A 14,600-nucleotide genomic window follows, 5' to 3' on the forward strand; every position below is an offset into this window, starting at 1 on the left:
AAGATAAAAGAATGGAAAATCCCAGCTGAAAGTGGAAGAATAAAACTATTGTAAGAATGGTAGGGAAGACGTGAAACTATATATCCTCTTCTCTTCCTGCCCCCCACATTGTGATTACCCAGACTTAAACTACCCCAGAAAGGCTGGGTAAAATCCTGCTAGTGGGTCTCTACAGAACTGCTGATTCCAGAGGTTCTTTTCTACTATAGTTGGCAGTTCCCAGTAGTTGAATTAAACAGTGAAAACAACAGGATATAATTCTAGTCTCTGAGCTTCCTCTCAGATTGACTCGTTAGGAAAGCTCTCAGGCAGTTTGGGAAAGAAGGAAAACTGGGATGGTTGGAATGCTAACACTCCACTGCCTATCCTCTCAAACTAGTTACAAAGCCATTCTATAAAGATTCTGGAAATCCACAGCTGAATCAGGTTTATACAAAATCGTGAGATTCTAATCTCCACAAGGGCAGGGATCTCGATTTGTTCACTGCTGTTACTAAGTGCCTAGAATGGTACCTGGCACATAGGAGGCACTCAATAAATACTTGTCGAGTAAATGAATTAAGTGAAAATCAGTTACAGGGATCAACTGGATGTGTCCTGTGTTAGTTGTGTAGTTGCTAAGTTGTGTCCGACTCTTTGCGACCCCATGGATTGTATCCCACCAGGCACCTCTGTCCATGGGATTTCCCAGGCAAGAATACTGGAGTAGGTTGCCATTCTTCAGGGGATCTTCCTGACCCAGGCATCAGACTCTCGTCTCCTGCAATGGCAGGGGGACTCCTTTTACCTCTGAGCCACCTGAGAAAGCCCATTCTGTGCATAGGGTCTTTTAATTAAGATGAGAAGAATGATGTAGCAATTTAATGGTGCTATTATATTTCATTAAGGATGTCACACACTTTCCCAAAAATATATTTATTTTTAAAAACAAAAATCAGACAAGTTTTATCGAGTCAAATTTTCCAGAGACAAACCAGAGTTTGAATTTCAGAGTGAAAGTTAAGCATCCATAATCTCACGCAGAAGTATTTCTCTGCAGGAGGTAAAATATTCTGCCTGACTTCGAGCACTCCATTCTCTAAATCTTGTTTGTGTTTCTACCATCATTGTACTCCATTCCAGGGCTCTGGCACACAAGAAAATCCACCTCTAAAACTCAAAATTTCCAAATTGAGATGAACGATTGTTGGGCTTTGGTTGGGGTTTATAACCAATTCGATCATTAATCATTTGTTCCCGGCTCTTGGGATCACTGCTGAGTCCAATGGCACCTTCTCCATCACTGCCTCCTACAATGTCCACATCTTCCTTTTGTTTCTTACGTGTCTGAAAGTTTAAATGTTTTCGTGTTAAGGCAATATTCTATTCATTAACAAACATTTATTTAGCACCTACAATGTTTTAGGCATTAGGGAAAAGGATAGGGTTTGGGATTACACAACAATAAGCTGAAATCCTAGGTTTAGATGGTTAGGGGTCCGAGAGGATATAAGAGGATGCAGTGATAAAAGATGTAAGCCCTACCTTCCAGGATATCACAGTCTAAAAGGGAAATAGACCATTAAAATAGAAGATGAATCAGGGCTATGACAGAGCAAAGTCCACACAATAGATGGAAATCAACGTGACTGGTAAAACAATAACCACCAGAAATTAACAGATAACACCATGAGATTAAATGTAACACGAGAATAGAAAGTTTGTGCTATCTTATCATGAGGTCTGTCTGACTTGGGGAATTCATTTTTGTTTTCAGATAAAAGGTTTGGCTCCAGCCACAAGTTCCTACAGAATTCACAGTCAATGTCTCAGTTTGATCACTTTCAAAGAGAGAAACTAACATCCTACAACTACCCTACCTGAGAGTTCCTTATTAGAAGAACAGCTCCCCTACACCAATCCCAATCCCTGGAATCACTGCTATTCTTCACCACTTACTGCTATTCTTCACCACTGCTGAACTGGGAGCCTTTAAATGCCAGCATCAAAATATATAGTGCATCAGTGAGGTATTACTTTATATATATATAAATACATAATGACCTTCCTGAGTTACTCTCTAGGTTATACTACCTACATAACATTAGAAAAGCTCTCCCTAAACACTTTTGTCAAGACAAGTTCTAAAAGGCACAGGATGATATCATTTTATAAGCTGTGAGAAATTCAGAATATCCAACTAAAATGAAATCATTGAAAAGGCTTCCAACTGTGTACAACTGCTGACTATTTCAAAATCCAGAGTCAGCAAAATGTAATTAAACTAATTTTAGTAACAAGTAAAATACCAGGTTTTCTGTTCCATTCTAGCACAGAACAAAAACTATTCCTCCCTCCAAAGTTGCTCTAAAACAAGTGAAACCCACTAAATAACTATCTGTAGTAAAAAGATTAAAAACAAGAACAAAAATATCAGGGCATAAATTTACATCTAGGAATAAATTTGACCAAGGAGGTAAAAAAACCTGTACACTTAAAAATGAGACATTGTTGAAAGAAACTGAAGACACAAAGAAATGAAAAGGTATTCTATGCTCATGGATAGGACAGTTAAAATGTCTATACTCCCTAAAGCAATCTACAGATTCAATGCAATCCCCATCAAAATCCCAACAACATTTTTCACAGAAATAGAACAAAAATTCCTAAAATTTGTATAGGACCACAGAAGACCCCAAGGAGCCAAAGCAATCTTGAAAAAAAAGAACAAGGCTGGAGGTATCACATTCCCTGATTTCAAATTACACTACAAAGCCACAGTAATCAAAACAGCATGCTATTGGCAGAAAACGAGACACAGATCAATGGAACAGAACTAAGAGCCCAGAAATAAACCTTCACATATGCAGATAACTGATTTACAACAAAGTAGCAAAGAACATCAGAGAAGGCAGTGGCACCCCACTCCAGTATTCTTGCTTGGAAAATCCCATGGACGGAGGAGCCTGGTAGGCTGCAGTCCATGGGGTCTCAAAGAGTCGGACACGACTGAGCAACTTCACTTTCACTTTTCACTCTCATGCATTGGAGAAGGAAATGGCAACCCACTCCAGTGTTCTTGCCTGGAGAATCCCAGGGACAGAAGAGCCTGGTGAGCTGCCATCTCTGGGGTCGCACAGAGTCGGACATGACTGAAGTGACTTAGCAATAAACATACAATGGAGAAAGGACCGTCTCTTAAATAAATGCTGCTGAGAAAATTGAACAGCCAATGCTGTTCAATGAAGAATGAAGCTAAACCACTATTTTGCATCATGCTGCTGCTGCTGCTAAGTCGCTTCAGTCATGTCCAACTCTGTGCGACCCCATAGACGGCAGCCAACCAGGCTCCTCCGTCCATGGGATTCTCCAGGCAAGAGTACTGGAGTGGGGTGCCACTGCCTTCTACACAAAAATTAACTCAAAATGGATTAAAGACTTTATTATAAGACATCCTCAAACAATAAAACTCCTAGAAGAAAACATAGGTGGTATGCCTTCCTCAGGCAAGGGAAACAAAAGAAAAATAAATGGGACTCTATCAAACTATAAGTCTTTGGCACAGCAAAAGAAACCATCAACAAAATGAGAAGACCGGATACTAAACAGGAGAAAATAGCTGCAAATAATTTATCTGATAAGGGATTAATACCCCAGATATATAAAACTCTCTTACAACTCAACAACAAAAAAACAGATGACCCAAGAATCTGAATAGACATTTTTCCAAAGACAGACAGATGACCAACAGGTATAAGAAAAGATGTTCAACATCACTAATTACTGCTGCTGCTGCTGCTGCTAAGTCGCTTCAGTCGTGTCCGACTCTGCGCGACCCCATAGACGGAAGCCCACCAGGCTCCCCCGTCCCCAGGATTCTCCAGGCAAGAACACTGGAGTGGGTTGCCATTTCCTTCTCCAATGCATGAAAGGGAAGTTGCTCAGTCGTGTCCGATTCTTAGCGACCCCATGGACTGCAGCCTACCACGCTCCTCCATCCATGGGATTTTCCAGGCAAGAGTACTGGAGTGGGGTGCCATCACTAATTACTAGAGAAATGCAAATCAAAACGACAATGCGATATCATCTCATGCTCATTAGAATGGCCATTATCAAAAAGAGAAGAAATAATAGGTGTTAGAGAGGACGTGGAGAAAAGGAAACCACACATTGTGAGAATGTAAACTGGTACAGCCAGTAAGGAAAACAGAATGGAGATTTCTCAAAAAGTTAAGAGTAGAACTCCCATATGATCCAGCAATTCCACTCCTGGGTATATATCCAAAGAAAATGAAAACATTATTTCAAAAAGATGAGTTCACCACCATGCTCATCACAGCGTCATTCACAATAGCCAACATATGGAAACAACCTCAGTGCCTCATGACAGATGAATGGATAACGCAGATGCGGTGTATCTGTATCTACATCTGTCTAGATACACCATGAAACACTACTCAGTCATAAGAATTAACTCAATTAAAAAAAAAGTAACTCAATGGGGAGCTGACTCTGCAAGCTCAAATTTCAGTATGAGACTAACACTGAAGTTTACAACTGAAGTTTAAACCATAAGGGACTTTCAGGGAAAGAGTGCACAGTGTTTATTGACACTGAAATTAAAGATAACTTGTCAGGAGAAGATAAGGTGGAGAGATGACCAAGGACCAGATCAAAAGGGCCTTTTATGTCATCCTAAGGAATTTGTACTTTATTCCAAAAGCCAGTAAGGAATTTAAGTCTTACTGATTGACATCTAATACCGTGTGGTAAGGCTATGCTTAAAAAATACACATTGAACTCCTACTAGATGCTAGGAACTCAACAGTGGAGAAGACAGGCATGATTTTTACAATCAATGTTCCTAATGTAAGTGATTTTACAATAAACAAATCATTGTAAATTATAATAAGTGCTATGAAATAAAAGAATAAAGTGTTCTGAGAGATCCTAATGAGATGGAGAGAGCACGGGTAGGAATGAAACACCGAAGCTGGACAGGGTCAGAAGAGGCCTCTCAGACTGAGGAGGTCACATTCAAACTGAGACATGAGGAAAGAGGAAAGACTCCAGGCAGGGGAAAATAACAAGTGCAAAGGCCACGAGTTATAAACAGTTTGGCATGTTCAAGGACATAAAGGAAAACCAATGTGCCTAGGGTGCAGAGGGCAAGGCAAGAGTGGCAGATGAGACCTGAGAGGGGCCAGAACACACAAACACTTGGAGGCATGACAAGGAACTGAGGCTTTATTCCAGGTTCAGGAAACCACTGAGGACTTTCAAGCATGAGAATAACATGAGCTGAAATTTTTTAAAGATCACTTTATATAGATACCTAATGGAGAAAGGATTGAAAATACAATAATGGACGCAGAGAGACAACTTGGATGCTACTCGAATTGTGCAGTGAGATAATGGTTATTGGAACAGGGTTCTAACAGTGGAGATAAAAAAGTTATGGGTAGATACTAGAAATATTCTCGAGGTAGAACCAAAGGATTTATGGAAAAAATTGAACATAAAAGGTGAGGGAAAGGGAGAACTTAAGACTGACTCTCAGGATTATGGCGAGAGCAACTATATAGATACTGACATAGAGTATACTGAGGTGAAAATGGTTCGAGGAAGATATCAAGAGTTTTTTGTTTTAACATATTAAGTGTAGTACACTGAATAATGACCTCCAAGGCTGCTGCTGCTGCTGCTGCTGCTGCTGCTAAGTCACTTCAGTCGTGCCCCACTCTGTGCAACCCCATAGGCGGCAGGATCCTGTAATTGTTGCCTTGTATGTGAAAACGGTCTTTGTAGATGTGATTCAGTTAAGGATGCTGCGATGGGGACATTTCCCTGGAATATGCGGGTGGGCCCTTAATGCCAATGCATGTATCTTGTAAGAGAGGGCACAGGGAGACGTGACAGGCAGAGAAGACAACGTGATTACAGACAGAGACACCGGACTGATGTGGCCACAAGTCAAGGAATGCCAGCAGCCACCAGAAGCTGCAACAGTCAAGGAACAGAACCATCGCCCACGGTCTCTGGAGGGAGCACAGCCCTGGTGACATCTTGATTTTGGATCAGTGATACTGGTTTCAGATTGCTTGCCTGCAGAACTGTGAAAGCCTAAATTTCTGTTGTTTGAAACCACCAAGTTTGTGGAAATTCATTACAGCAGACACAGGAAGCTAATACATTATGTTTAAGATGCCTGTAAAGCATCCAAATAGAGATTTCAAACAAGCTGTTGGTGTGAGAATCTGGAGTTCAAAAGTTAAGGGTTACTGTTTTAAATATTCCTAAGGGTTTGAAAGTTGTACTCTTACCTCCAGGTCCTTTCGAATGCTCTCAAACTCCTCAATATCATCAAGTTTCAGCTCCAGGCGGGTTGGTTTTCGTCGCAGCATAATGAAATCAACACTATAAGGGCAGATCCAGTAAACTCTTAGCTGTTAAAAATGGTAGAGAGGAGAAAAAATTGTAAGGCATAAATCCCAGCTACAAACGTAAGATCAGTCTGTAAGCATGCACACAAAAACAAATGGTGATACAAAAGACTCATCTGGAATCACACACTGGCTTCTAAGTCCTGAGGGATATAATTATCGCGTTTTTATTACATGACGCAGATCCACAACTCTGTAATTACAAAAATCTTTCTTCCAGAATTTAAAATAGCCAGCTGCCTATAAAAGGATTCTAGGCATCAATCACTTTAATCTCATGGCCATTCCCAGAGAAATATTCTAGCTAAGAGAATAAAGCTAACATATCACAATTTTAATTCAGTATAGTTAGTAGGAAATAGATTTGACCAACACTATCTGGGAATTGTGAGAGACTTATGATCACTCCTGAATGCTAAAATCAGTTTGCGAAATCATATGAAAACTCCTTCTAACTCACCAGTTCACAGGGTTATCCTCAAGGTCTAAATAGGTCTTCAATGGATGGGTTATTCATTCAACCAACAGTTCCTGTGCTCCAGCTACTGAGTTAAAAGGCATAGTCACAGTCTGTGGGGAAAACAAACATAAACAGAAAACCGCAATATACTGTAGCAAGAACTTTGATGAGGGTAATGTAATGGCATCACACAGGCACCCAACCCAGTGGGGTGAACAGGGATGTGGAGGAGATGATGTCTAAGTTGATTTTTGAAGGACAGGCAGAAAAGGGGGATTAAAGGCATCCCAGGCAGAGAGAATAAATATACACAGAGGCTCAAGAGAACACTCTGGAATCTGAAAAACCAAGGTAATGTTTATGCTACAAAAAAAAAAAAAGCTTTTTTTTTCCTTTTAGAAGAAAATAAAACTCCTCAATTGAGTTTAAAACCTGTTGATGGCATCATCTTTATATCCTCATGGTATCTAGTAGAGATCATCTATAATAACCATTAGTAAATGCTCTGTTGAATAAACTGAGAGATCCAAACCAAAAAGAAAGTGGAATGAACTTTTCTTGAGCACTGTGCCACACTCTTCTTTTTACATTCTCAGGTTTACTTTAGCACAGAAATTCCATGATGCTGGCAAAATTACGCCTATTTCACAATGGCACCCCACTCCAGTACTCTTGCCTGGAAAATCCCAAGGGCAGAGGAGCCTGGTAGGCTGCAGTCCATGGAGTCACTAAGATTCAGACAGGACTGAGCGACGTCACTTTCACTTTTTACTTTCATGCACTGGAGAAGGAAATGGCAACCCACTCCAGTGTTTTTGCCTGGAGAATCCCAGGGACGGGGGAGCCTGGTGGGCTGCCATCTATGGGGTCGCACAGAGTCGGACACGACTGAAGTGACTTAGCAGCAGCAGCAGCTCAGATAAAGTCTTAGCTGCTCAGTTTGATTAATAAATGTCAGCCTCCTGGGAAATTCCCTGACAGTCCAGTGGTTAGGACTCTGGGTGTCCACTGCAGTGGGCACCAGTTTGATCCCTGGTTGGGGAACTAAGATCCACATGCCTCAAGAAGGAACAAAAAAAAAGTCACCCTCCCATAAAAACTGTACATAGGCCACAGGGAGAGGATTACATGAGAATCATGTAAGTGAAAGCTCCTTTAAAATATGCATAGGCCCCTCTCGCCTTCTCAGATGGCCCACACTCTGTAGAGTGTGTTTCTCTCTAAATAAATTCACTTCTTACCAAGCAAAAAACACACAAACAAAAACCAAAAATATATGTACAGATACAAATTATTAATACATGTATCTAGGATATAGACAGGACTTTGAAATACACCAAGGAAGAAACGTCTCCTCCTCCCACGAAGATTGAGACAGACACAAATAATATCCCTTACCAATATAAAACACTGGCATATCACATTTCAAATTGCTTTGTACTAAATCAGATATTATCTTGATTCCAATGTAGAAAAAAAGTACAGGAGGCCAAAGTTCCAAGGGTGGAGAATGCTTAAAAGAAAAAAAGAACTGAGACACATTCTAACCTTTCTGCAAACTGTAAAAAGCTCACCACTAGGGAGCAGTATAGGGTAACATACAAAAGTGCCTGCTCTGGAGATGAGCATGGCCTTGCCCACCAGAACAAGACCCAGTTTGCCCCACAGCCAGTTCCTCGCATCAGGAAGCTTGCACAAACCTTTTATCCTCATCCATCAGAGGACAGAAAGAATGAAAACCACAATCACAGGGAACTAACCAAACTGACCGCATGGACCACAACCTTGCCTAACTCAATGACTCTACGAGCCATGTGCTGTAGGGCCACCCAAGACAGACGGGCCATGGTGGAGAGTTCTGACAACACGTGGTCCACTGCAGAAGGGAATGGCAAGCCACTTCAGCACTATTGCCTTGAGAACCCCATGAACACTATGAAAAGGCAAAAAGATACGACACTGAAAGATGAACTGCCCAGGTTGGTAGGTGTCCAGTTCTCCAGAAGTAATGAAGAGGCTGACCCAAAGCAGAAATAACATGCAGTTGTGGATGTGTCTGGTGGTGAAAGTAAAGTTTGACGCTGTAAAGAAGAATACTGCATAGGAACCTGGAATGTTAGGTCCATCAGTCAGTTCAGTTCAGTTGCTCAGTCATGTCTGACTCTGTGACCCCATGGACGCCAGCATGCCAGCCTTCCATCCATCACCAACTCCCACAGCTTGCTCAAACTCATGTTCATTGAGTCAGCGATGCCATCCAACCATCTTATCCTCTGTCATCCCCTTCTCCTGCTGCATTCAATCTTTCCCAGCATCAGAGTCTTTTCTAAGGAGTCAGTTCTTCGCATCAGTGGTCAAAGTACTGGAGCATCAGCCCTTTCAATGAATATTCAAGACTGATTTCCTTGAGGATTGACTGGTTTGATCTTGAAGTCCAGGGTCCATGAATCAAGGTAAATTGGAAGTGGTCTAACAGGACATGGCAAGAGTGAGCACTGACATTTTAGGAATCAGTGAACTGAAATGGACTGGAATGGGCGAATTTAACTCAGATGACCACTATATCTATTACTATGGGGAAAAATCCCTTAGAAGAAGAAAATGGAGTAGCCCTCACAGTCAACAAGAGTCCAAAATGCAGTACTTGGGTACAATCGCAAAAATGACAGAATGATCTCTGTTCGTTTCTAAGGCAAACCATTCAATATCACAGTAATCCAAATCCATGTCCCAACCACTAATGCTGAAGAAGCTGAAGCTTAATGGTTCTATGAAGACCTACATGACCTTCTAGAACTAACACCAAAAAAAAGATGTCCTTTCATCACAGGGGACTGGGATGCAAAAGCAGGAAGTCAAGAGATAACTGGAGTAACAGGCAAGTTTGGTCTTGGAGCACAAAATGAAACAGGACAAAGCCTAACAGAGTTTTGCCAAGAGAACTCCCTGGTCATAGCAAACACCCTCTTCCAACAACACAAGAGAAGATTCTACACGTGGACATCACCAGATGGTCAATACCGAAATCAGATTAATTGTATTCTTTGTAGCTGAAGATGGAGAAGCTCTATGCTGCTGCTGCTGCTAAGTCGCTTCAGTTGCGTCTGACTCTGTGCGACCCCATAGACGGCAGCCCACCAGGCTCCCCTGTCCCTGGGATTCTCCAGGCAAGAACCCTGGAGTGGGTTGTCATTTCCTTCTCCAATTCATGAAAGTGAAAAGTGAAAGTGACTGCAGCCTACCAGGCTCCTCCATCCACGGGGTTTTCCAGGCAAGAGTACTGGAGTGGGGTGCCATTGGCTTCTCTGGAGAAGCTCTACAGAGTCAGTAAAAACAAGGCTGGGAGTTGACTACGGCTCAGATCATGAACTCCTTATTGCCAAATTCAAATTTAAATTGAAGAACAAAGAGAAAACCACTAGGCCATTCAGGTATCACCTAAATCAAATCCCTTACGATATAGAGTGGAATGACAAATAGATTCGAGGGATTAGATCTAATAGACAGAGTGCCTAAAGAACAATGGATAGAGGTTTGTAACATTGTATAGGAGGCAGTGATCAAAAGAAAAATAATTGCAAAAAGGCAAAATGGTTATCTGAGGAGGCCTTACAAATAGCTAAGAAAAAAAGCGGCTGTGGAAACTGTGGAAATGAAAGGCAAAAGAGAAAAGGAAAGATACACCCATTTGAATGCAGAGTTCCAGAGAACAGCAAGGAGAGATAAGAAAGCCTTTTTAAGTCAACAAGGTAAAGAAATAGAGGAAAACAATAGAATGGGAAAGACTAGAGATCTCTTCAAGAAAATTAGAGATACCAAGGGAACATTTTATGCAAAAATAGGCACAATAAAGGACAGAAACAGTATGGACCTAACAGAAGCAGAAGATATTAAGAAGAGGTGGCAAGAATACATAGAAAAACTATACAAAAAAGATCTCAATGACCCAGATAACCACAATGGTGTGATCACTCACCTAGAGCCAGACATCCTGGACTGTGAAGTCAAGTGGGCCTTAGGAAGCATCACTACGAACAAAGCTAGTGGAAGTGATGGAATTCTAGCTGAGCTATTTCAAATCCTAAAAGATGATGCTGTAAAGTGCTGCACTCAATATGCGAGCAAATGTGGAATCTCAGCAGTGGCCACAGGACTGGAAAAGGTCAGTTTTCATTCCAATACCAAAGAAGAGCAATGCCAAAGAATGTTCAAACTACCACACAATTGTATTCATTTCACATGCTAGCCAGAGTAATGCTCAAAATCCTTTAAGCTAGGATTCAACAGTATGTAAACTGAGAACTTTCAGATGCACAAGCTGAATTTATATACAAGCAGAGGAACCAGGGATCAAATTGCCAACATGCCTTGGATCATAGAAAAAGTTAGAGAATTCCAGAAAAATATCTACTTCTGCTTCATTGACTACACTAAAGCCTTTGACAACAAACTGTGGAAAATTCTGAAAGAGATGGGAATACCACACCACCTTACCTCCTCCTGAAAAACCCATATGCGGGTCAAGAAGCCAACAGTTAGAATTGGACACGGAACAACAGACTGGTTCAAAACTGGGAAAGGAGTATGTCAAGGCTGTATATTGTCACCCTGATTATTTAACTTCTATGCAGAGTACATCATGCGAAATGCCAGGCTGGATGAAGCACAATCTGGAATCAATGCAGGGAGAAATATCAATAACCTAAGATATGCAGATGACACTTACAGCAGACAGTTAAGAGGAATTAAAGAGTCTTAATGAAGGTGACAGAGAGAGTGAAAAGTCTGGCTTAAAACGCAACATTCAAAAAATTAAGATCATGGTATCTGGTCCCATCACTTCATGGCAAATAGATGGGGAAACAACGGAAACAATGACAGACTATTTTGGGCTCCAAAATCACTGTGGATGGTGACTGCAGCCAGAAATTAAAAGACACTTGCTCCTTAGAAGAAAAGCAATGACAAACTTAGATAGCATATTAAAAACCACACACATTACTTTGCCTATAAAAGTTCATATAGTCAAAGTTATAGTTTTTCCAGTAGTCATATACAATGTGGGAGCTGGACAATAAAAAAGGCTGATCACTAAAGAATTGATGCCTTCAAACTGTGGTGCTGGAGAAGACTCTTGAGAGCCCCTTGGACAGCAAGGAGATCAAACCAGTCAATCCTAGAGGAAATCAACCCTGAATATTCATTTTAAGGACTGATGCTGAAGCTGAAGTTTCAATACTTTGGCCACCTGATGCAAAGAGCCGACTCATTAGAAAAGACCCTGATGCTGGGAAAGATTGAAGGCAGGAGAGGGGGATGACAGAGGATGACATGATTGGACAGCATCATCAATTCAATGCACAGGAGTTTGACCAAACTCCAGGAGATGGTGAAGGACAGGGAAACCTGGCATGCTGCTGTCCATAGGCTCGCAAAGAGTCCGACATGACTGAGCAACTGAACAACAATTGGAGGCAGAGATTCTAATTCCATCCCCACTGATCTTGGTCAACTGGCTTCACCTTTCACTAGATCTTTGTTTCCTTTGGTCTGTATCTATTGTTATATGGATTGAATGTCACATTGCAGCGTAAATTCCTGTAATGAAACCTAGCGTTTAGCAAACAGTCAGTTCAGTTCAGTTGCTCAGTTGTGTCCAACTCTTTGTGACCCCATGGACTGCAACATGCCAGGCTTCCCTGTCCATCACCAACTCCTGGAGCTTACTCAAATTCATGTCCATTGAGTCAGTGATGCCATCCAACCATCTCATCCTCTGTTGTCCCCTTTTCCTCCTGCCTTCAATCTTTCCCTGCATCGAGGTCTTTTCAAGTGAGTCAGTTCTTTGCATCAGGTGGCTAAAGTATTGGAGTTTCAGCTGTGGCATCAGTCCTTCAATGAATATTCAGGACTGATTTCCTTTAGGATGGACTGGCTGGATCTCCTTGCTGTCCAAGGGGGCTCAGGTACAGACAGGGTAGAAAAGAAGGGAGATTTTTGGAGTGTTTACTTAATGTCTGTACCACATGGCTTGCAGGGTCTTAGTTACTCTCCCAGGGCTGGATCCTGAGCCCCGGCTCAGGAGCCGGGGCCCCCTCCAACACTGCAGTTCAAAAGCATCAATTCTTCAGCGCTCAGCTTTCTTTATAGTCCAACTCTCACATCCATACATGACTACTGGAAAAACCAAAGCTTTGACTAGATGGACATTTGTTGGCAAAGTAATGTCTCTGCTTTTTGATATGCTGTCTAGGTTTGTCATTGCTTTTCTTCTAAAGAGCAAGCGTCTTTTAATTTCATGGCTGTAGTCATCATCTGCAGTGATTTTGGAGCCCCTCAAAATAAAGTCTGTTACTGTTTCCATTGTTTCCCCATCTATTTGCCATGAAGTGATGGGGCCAGATGCTGTGATCTTAGTTTTCTGAATGTGGAGTTTTAAGCCAAGTTTTTCACTCTCCTCTTTCACTTTCATCAAGAGGCTCTTTAAGTCTTCTTGACTTTCTGCCATAAGGGTGGTGTCATCTGCATATCTGAGTTATTGATATTTCTCCCGGCAATCTTGATTCCAACTTGTGCTTCATCCAGCCTGGCATTTTGCATGATGTACTCTGCATCTAATAAGTTAAATAAGCAGAGTGACAATATATTGCCTTTACTAAGCCTTTCCTGATTTGGAACCAGTCTGTTGTTCCATGTCCAGTTCTAACTGTTGCTTCTTGACTTGCATACAGATTTCTCAGGAGGCAGGTCAGGTGGTCTAGTATTCCCATCTCTTTCAGAATTTTTCACAGTAAATAGGCATTATTATCGTAAAGAGGCCTAGGGGAGGGGAGGGGGCTCTTTCCAGCTCTGGAAACATCAATATTTTGAGCATCTCCACCCCCTACAAGGAGAAGGAAATGGCAACCCACTCCGGTACCCTTGCCTGGAAAATCACATGGATGGAGAACCCATGGGGTTCCAAAGAGTTGGACACGACTGAGCGACTTCACTTTCACTTTCACGCCCTACAAGGGGGCAAGAATCTTGTCTTGTCCGCCTCTGATGCCCCAGCACCCAGGGCAGCAGAGTCGTGCAAGTTGTTTGCTTGCAGTTTACCTGACGCCTCACATTCATCATCTCTCTCGGAATAAGACAGAAAGACCTGCTGAAGACAGCAAAAGCGGGGCGTGGCTCCTCCGCCTGGTCTTTATTTCACTTCGGCGCTAGAGGGCTCTTTGAACTTATTGTTTCACCACTGCCCAAATCCACCGAAAACCCACCCAGCTCAGAAGAAACTGCCAAGAGAACTTCCTGACAGCGGAGGAGAACAGCACTCCCGCCGCAGCTCCCGGGCTGCACTCAAGGGTCCAGGGCGAGAGTTTCCATGGCAACATGGGCCTTGGCGCCAGGAGGACTTAGAGCCCCTGGCCGGGCCGGGAGCCGACAGTAGGCCCCGGAATCCCTCGATTCGCTCCCTGAGTTCAGTTCGCAGCCGCGCGATTCCCCGCACCTACCTCTTTTCAGGCCCGTTCAGTCCCTTTCCGGAACCTCGGCGCCCACCCCGAATCATCCGCTAAGCCAACTGGACTACACTTCCCACACTGCCTCTGAGTTTCTCTCTTCGCAGAACCTTGGCCTCCGCGTGCTTCTCTCGGAGGCTCTACAGATCACATCTCTCAACTCGCCCAGACTCCCTCCTACTACGATTCCCATAATGCTCCACGCCTCCCAGGATG

The 14,600-nt window shown here is 42.4% G+C and overlaps 1 protein-coding gene across 1 annotated transcript; it reads right to left on the reverse strand.

Moving 5' to 3' along the window:
* Positions 900–14,575, reverse strand: CDC26 (cell division cycle 26). Its single transcript, XM_005684319.3, has 4 exons — positions 14,379–14,575; positions 6,883–6,992; positions 6,303–6,425; positions 900–1,326 (listed from the first exon to the last, which is right to left on the reverse strand). The coding sequence occupies exons 3-4, from the start codon at positions 6,381–6,383 to the stop codon at positions 1,150–1,152; spliced, it is 258 nt and encodes an 85-aa protein (XP_005684376.1). The 5' UTR covers positions 6,384–6,425; positions 6,883–6,992; positions 14,379–14,575; the 3' UTR covers positions 900–1,149.

The sequence above is a fragment of the Capra hircus genome, chromosome 8 (genome assembly GCF_001704415.2).
Source record: "Capra hircus breed San Clemente chromosome 8, ASM170441v1, whole genome shotgun sequence".
NCBI classification, from domain to species: domain Eukaryota; kingdom Metazoa; phylum Chordata; class Mammalia; order Artiodactyla; family Bovidae; genus Capra; species Capra hircus.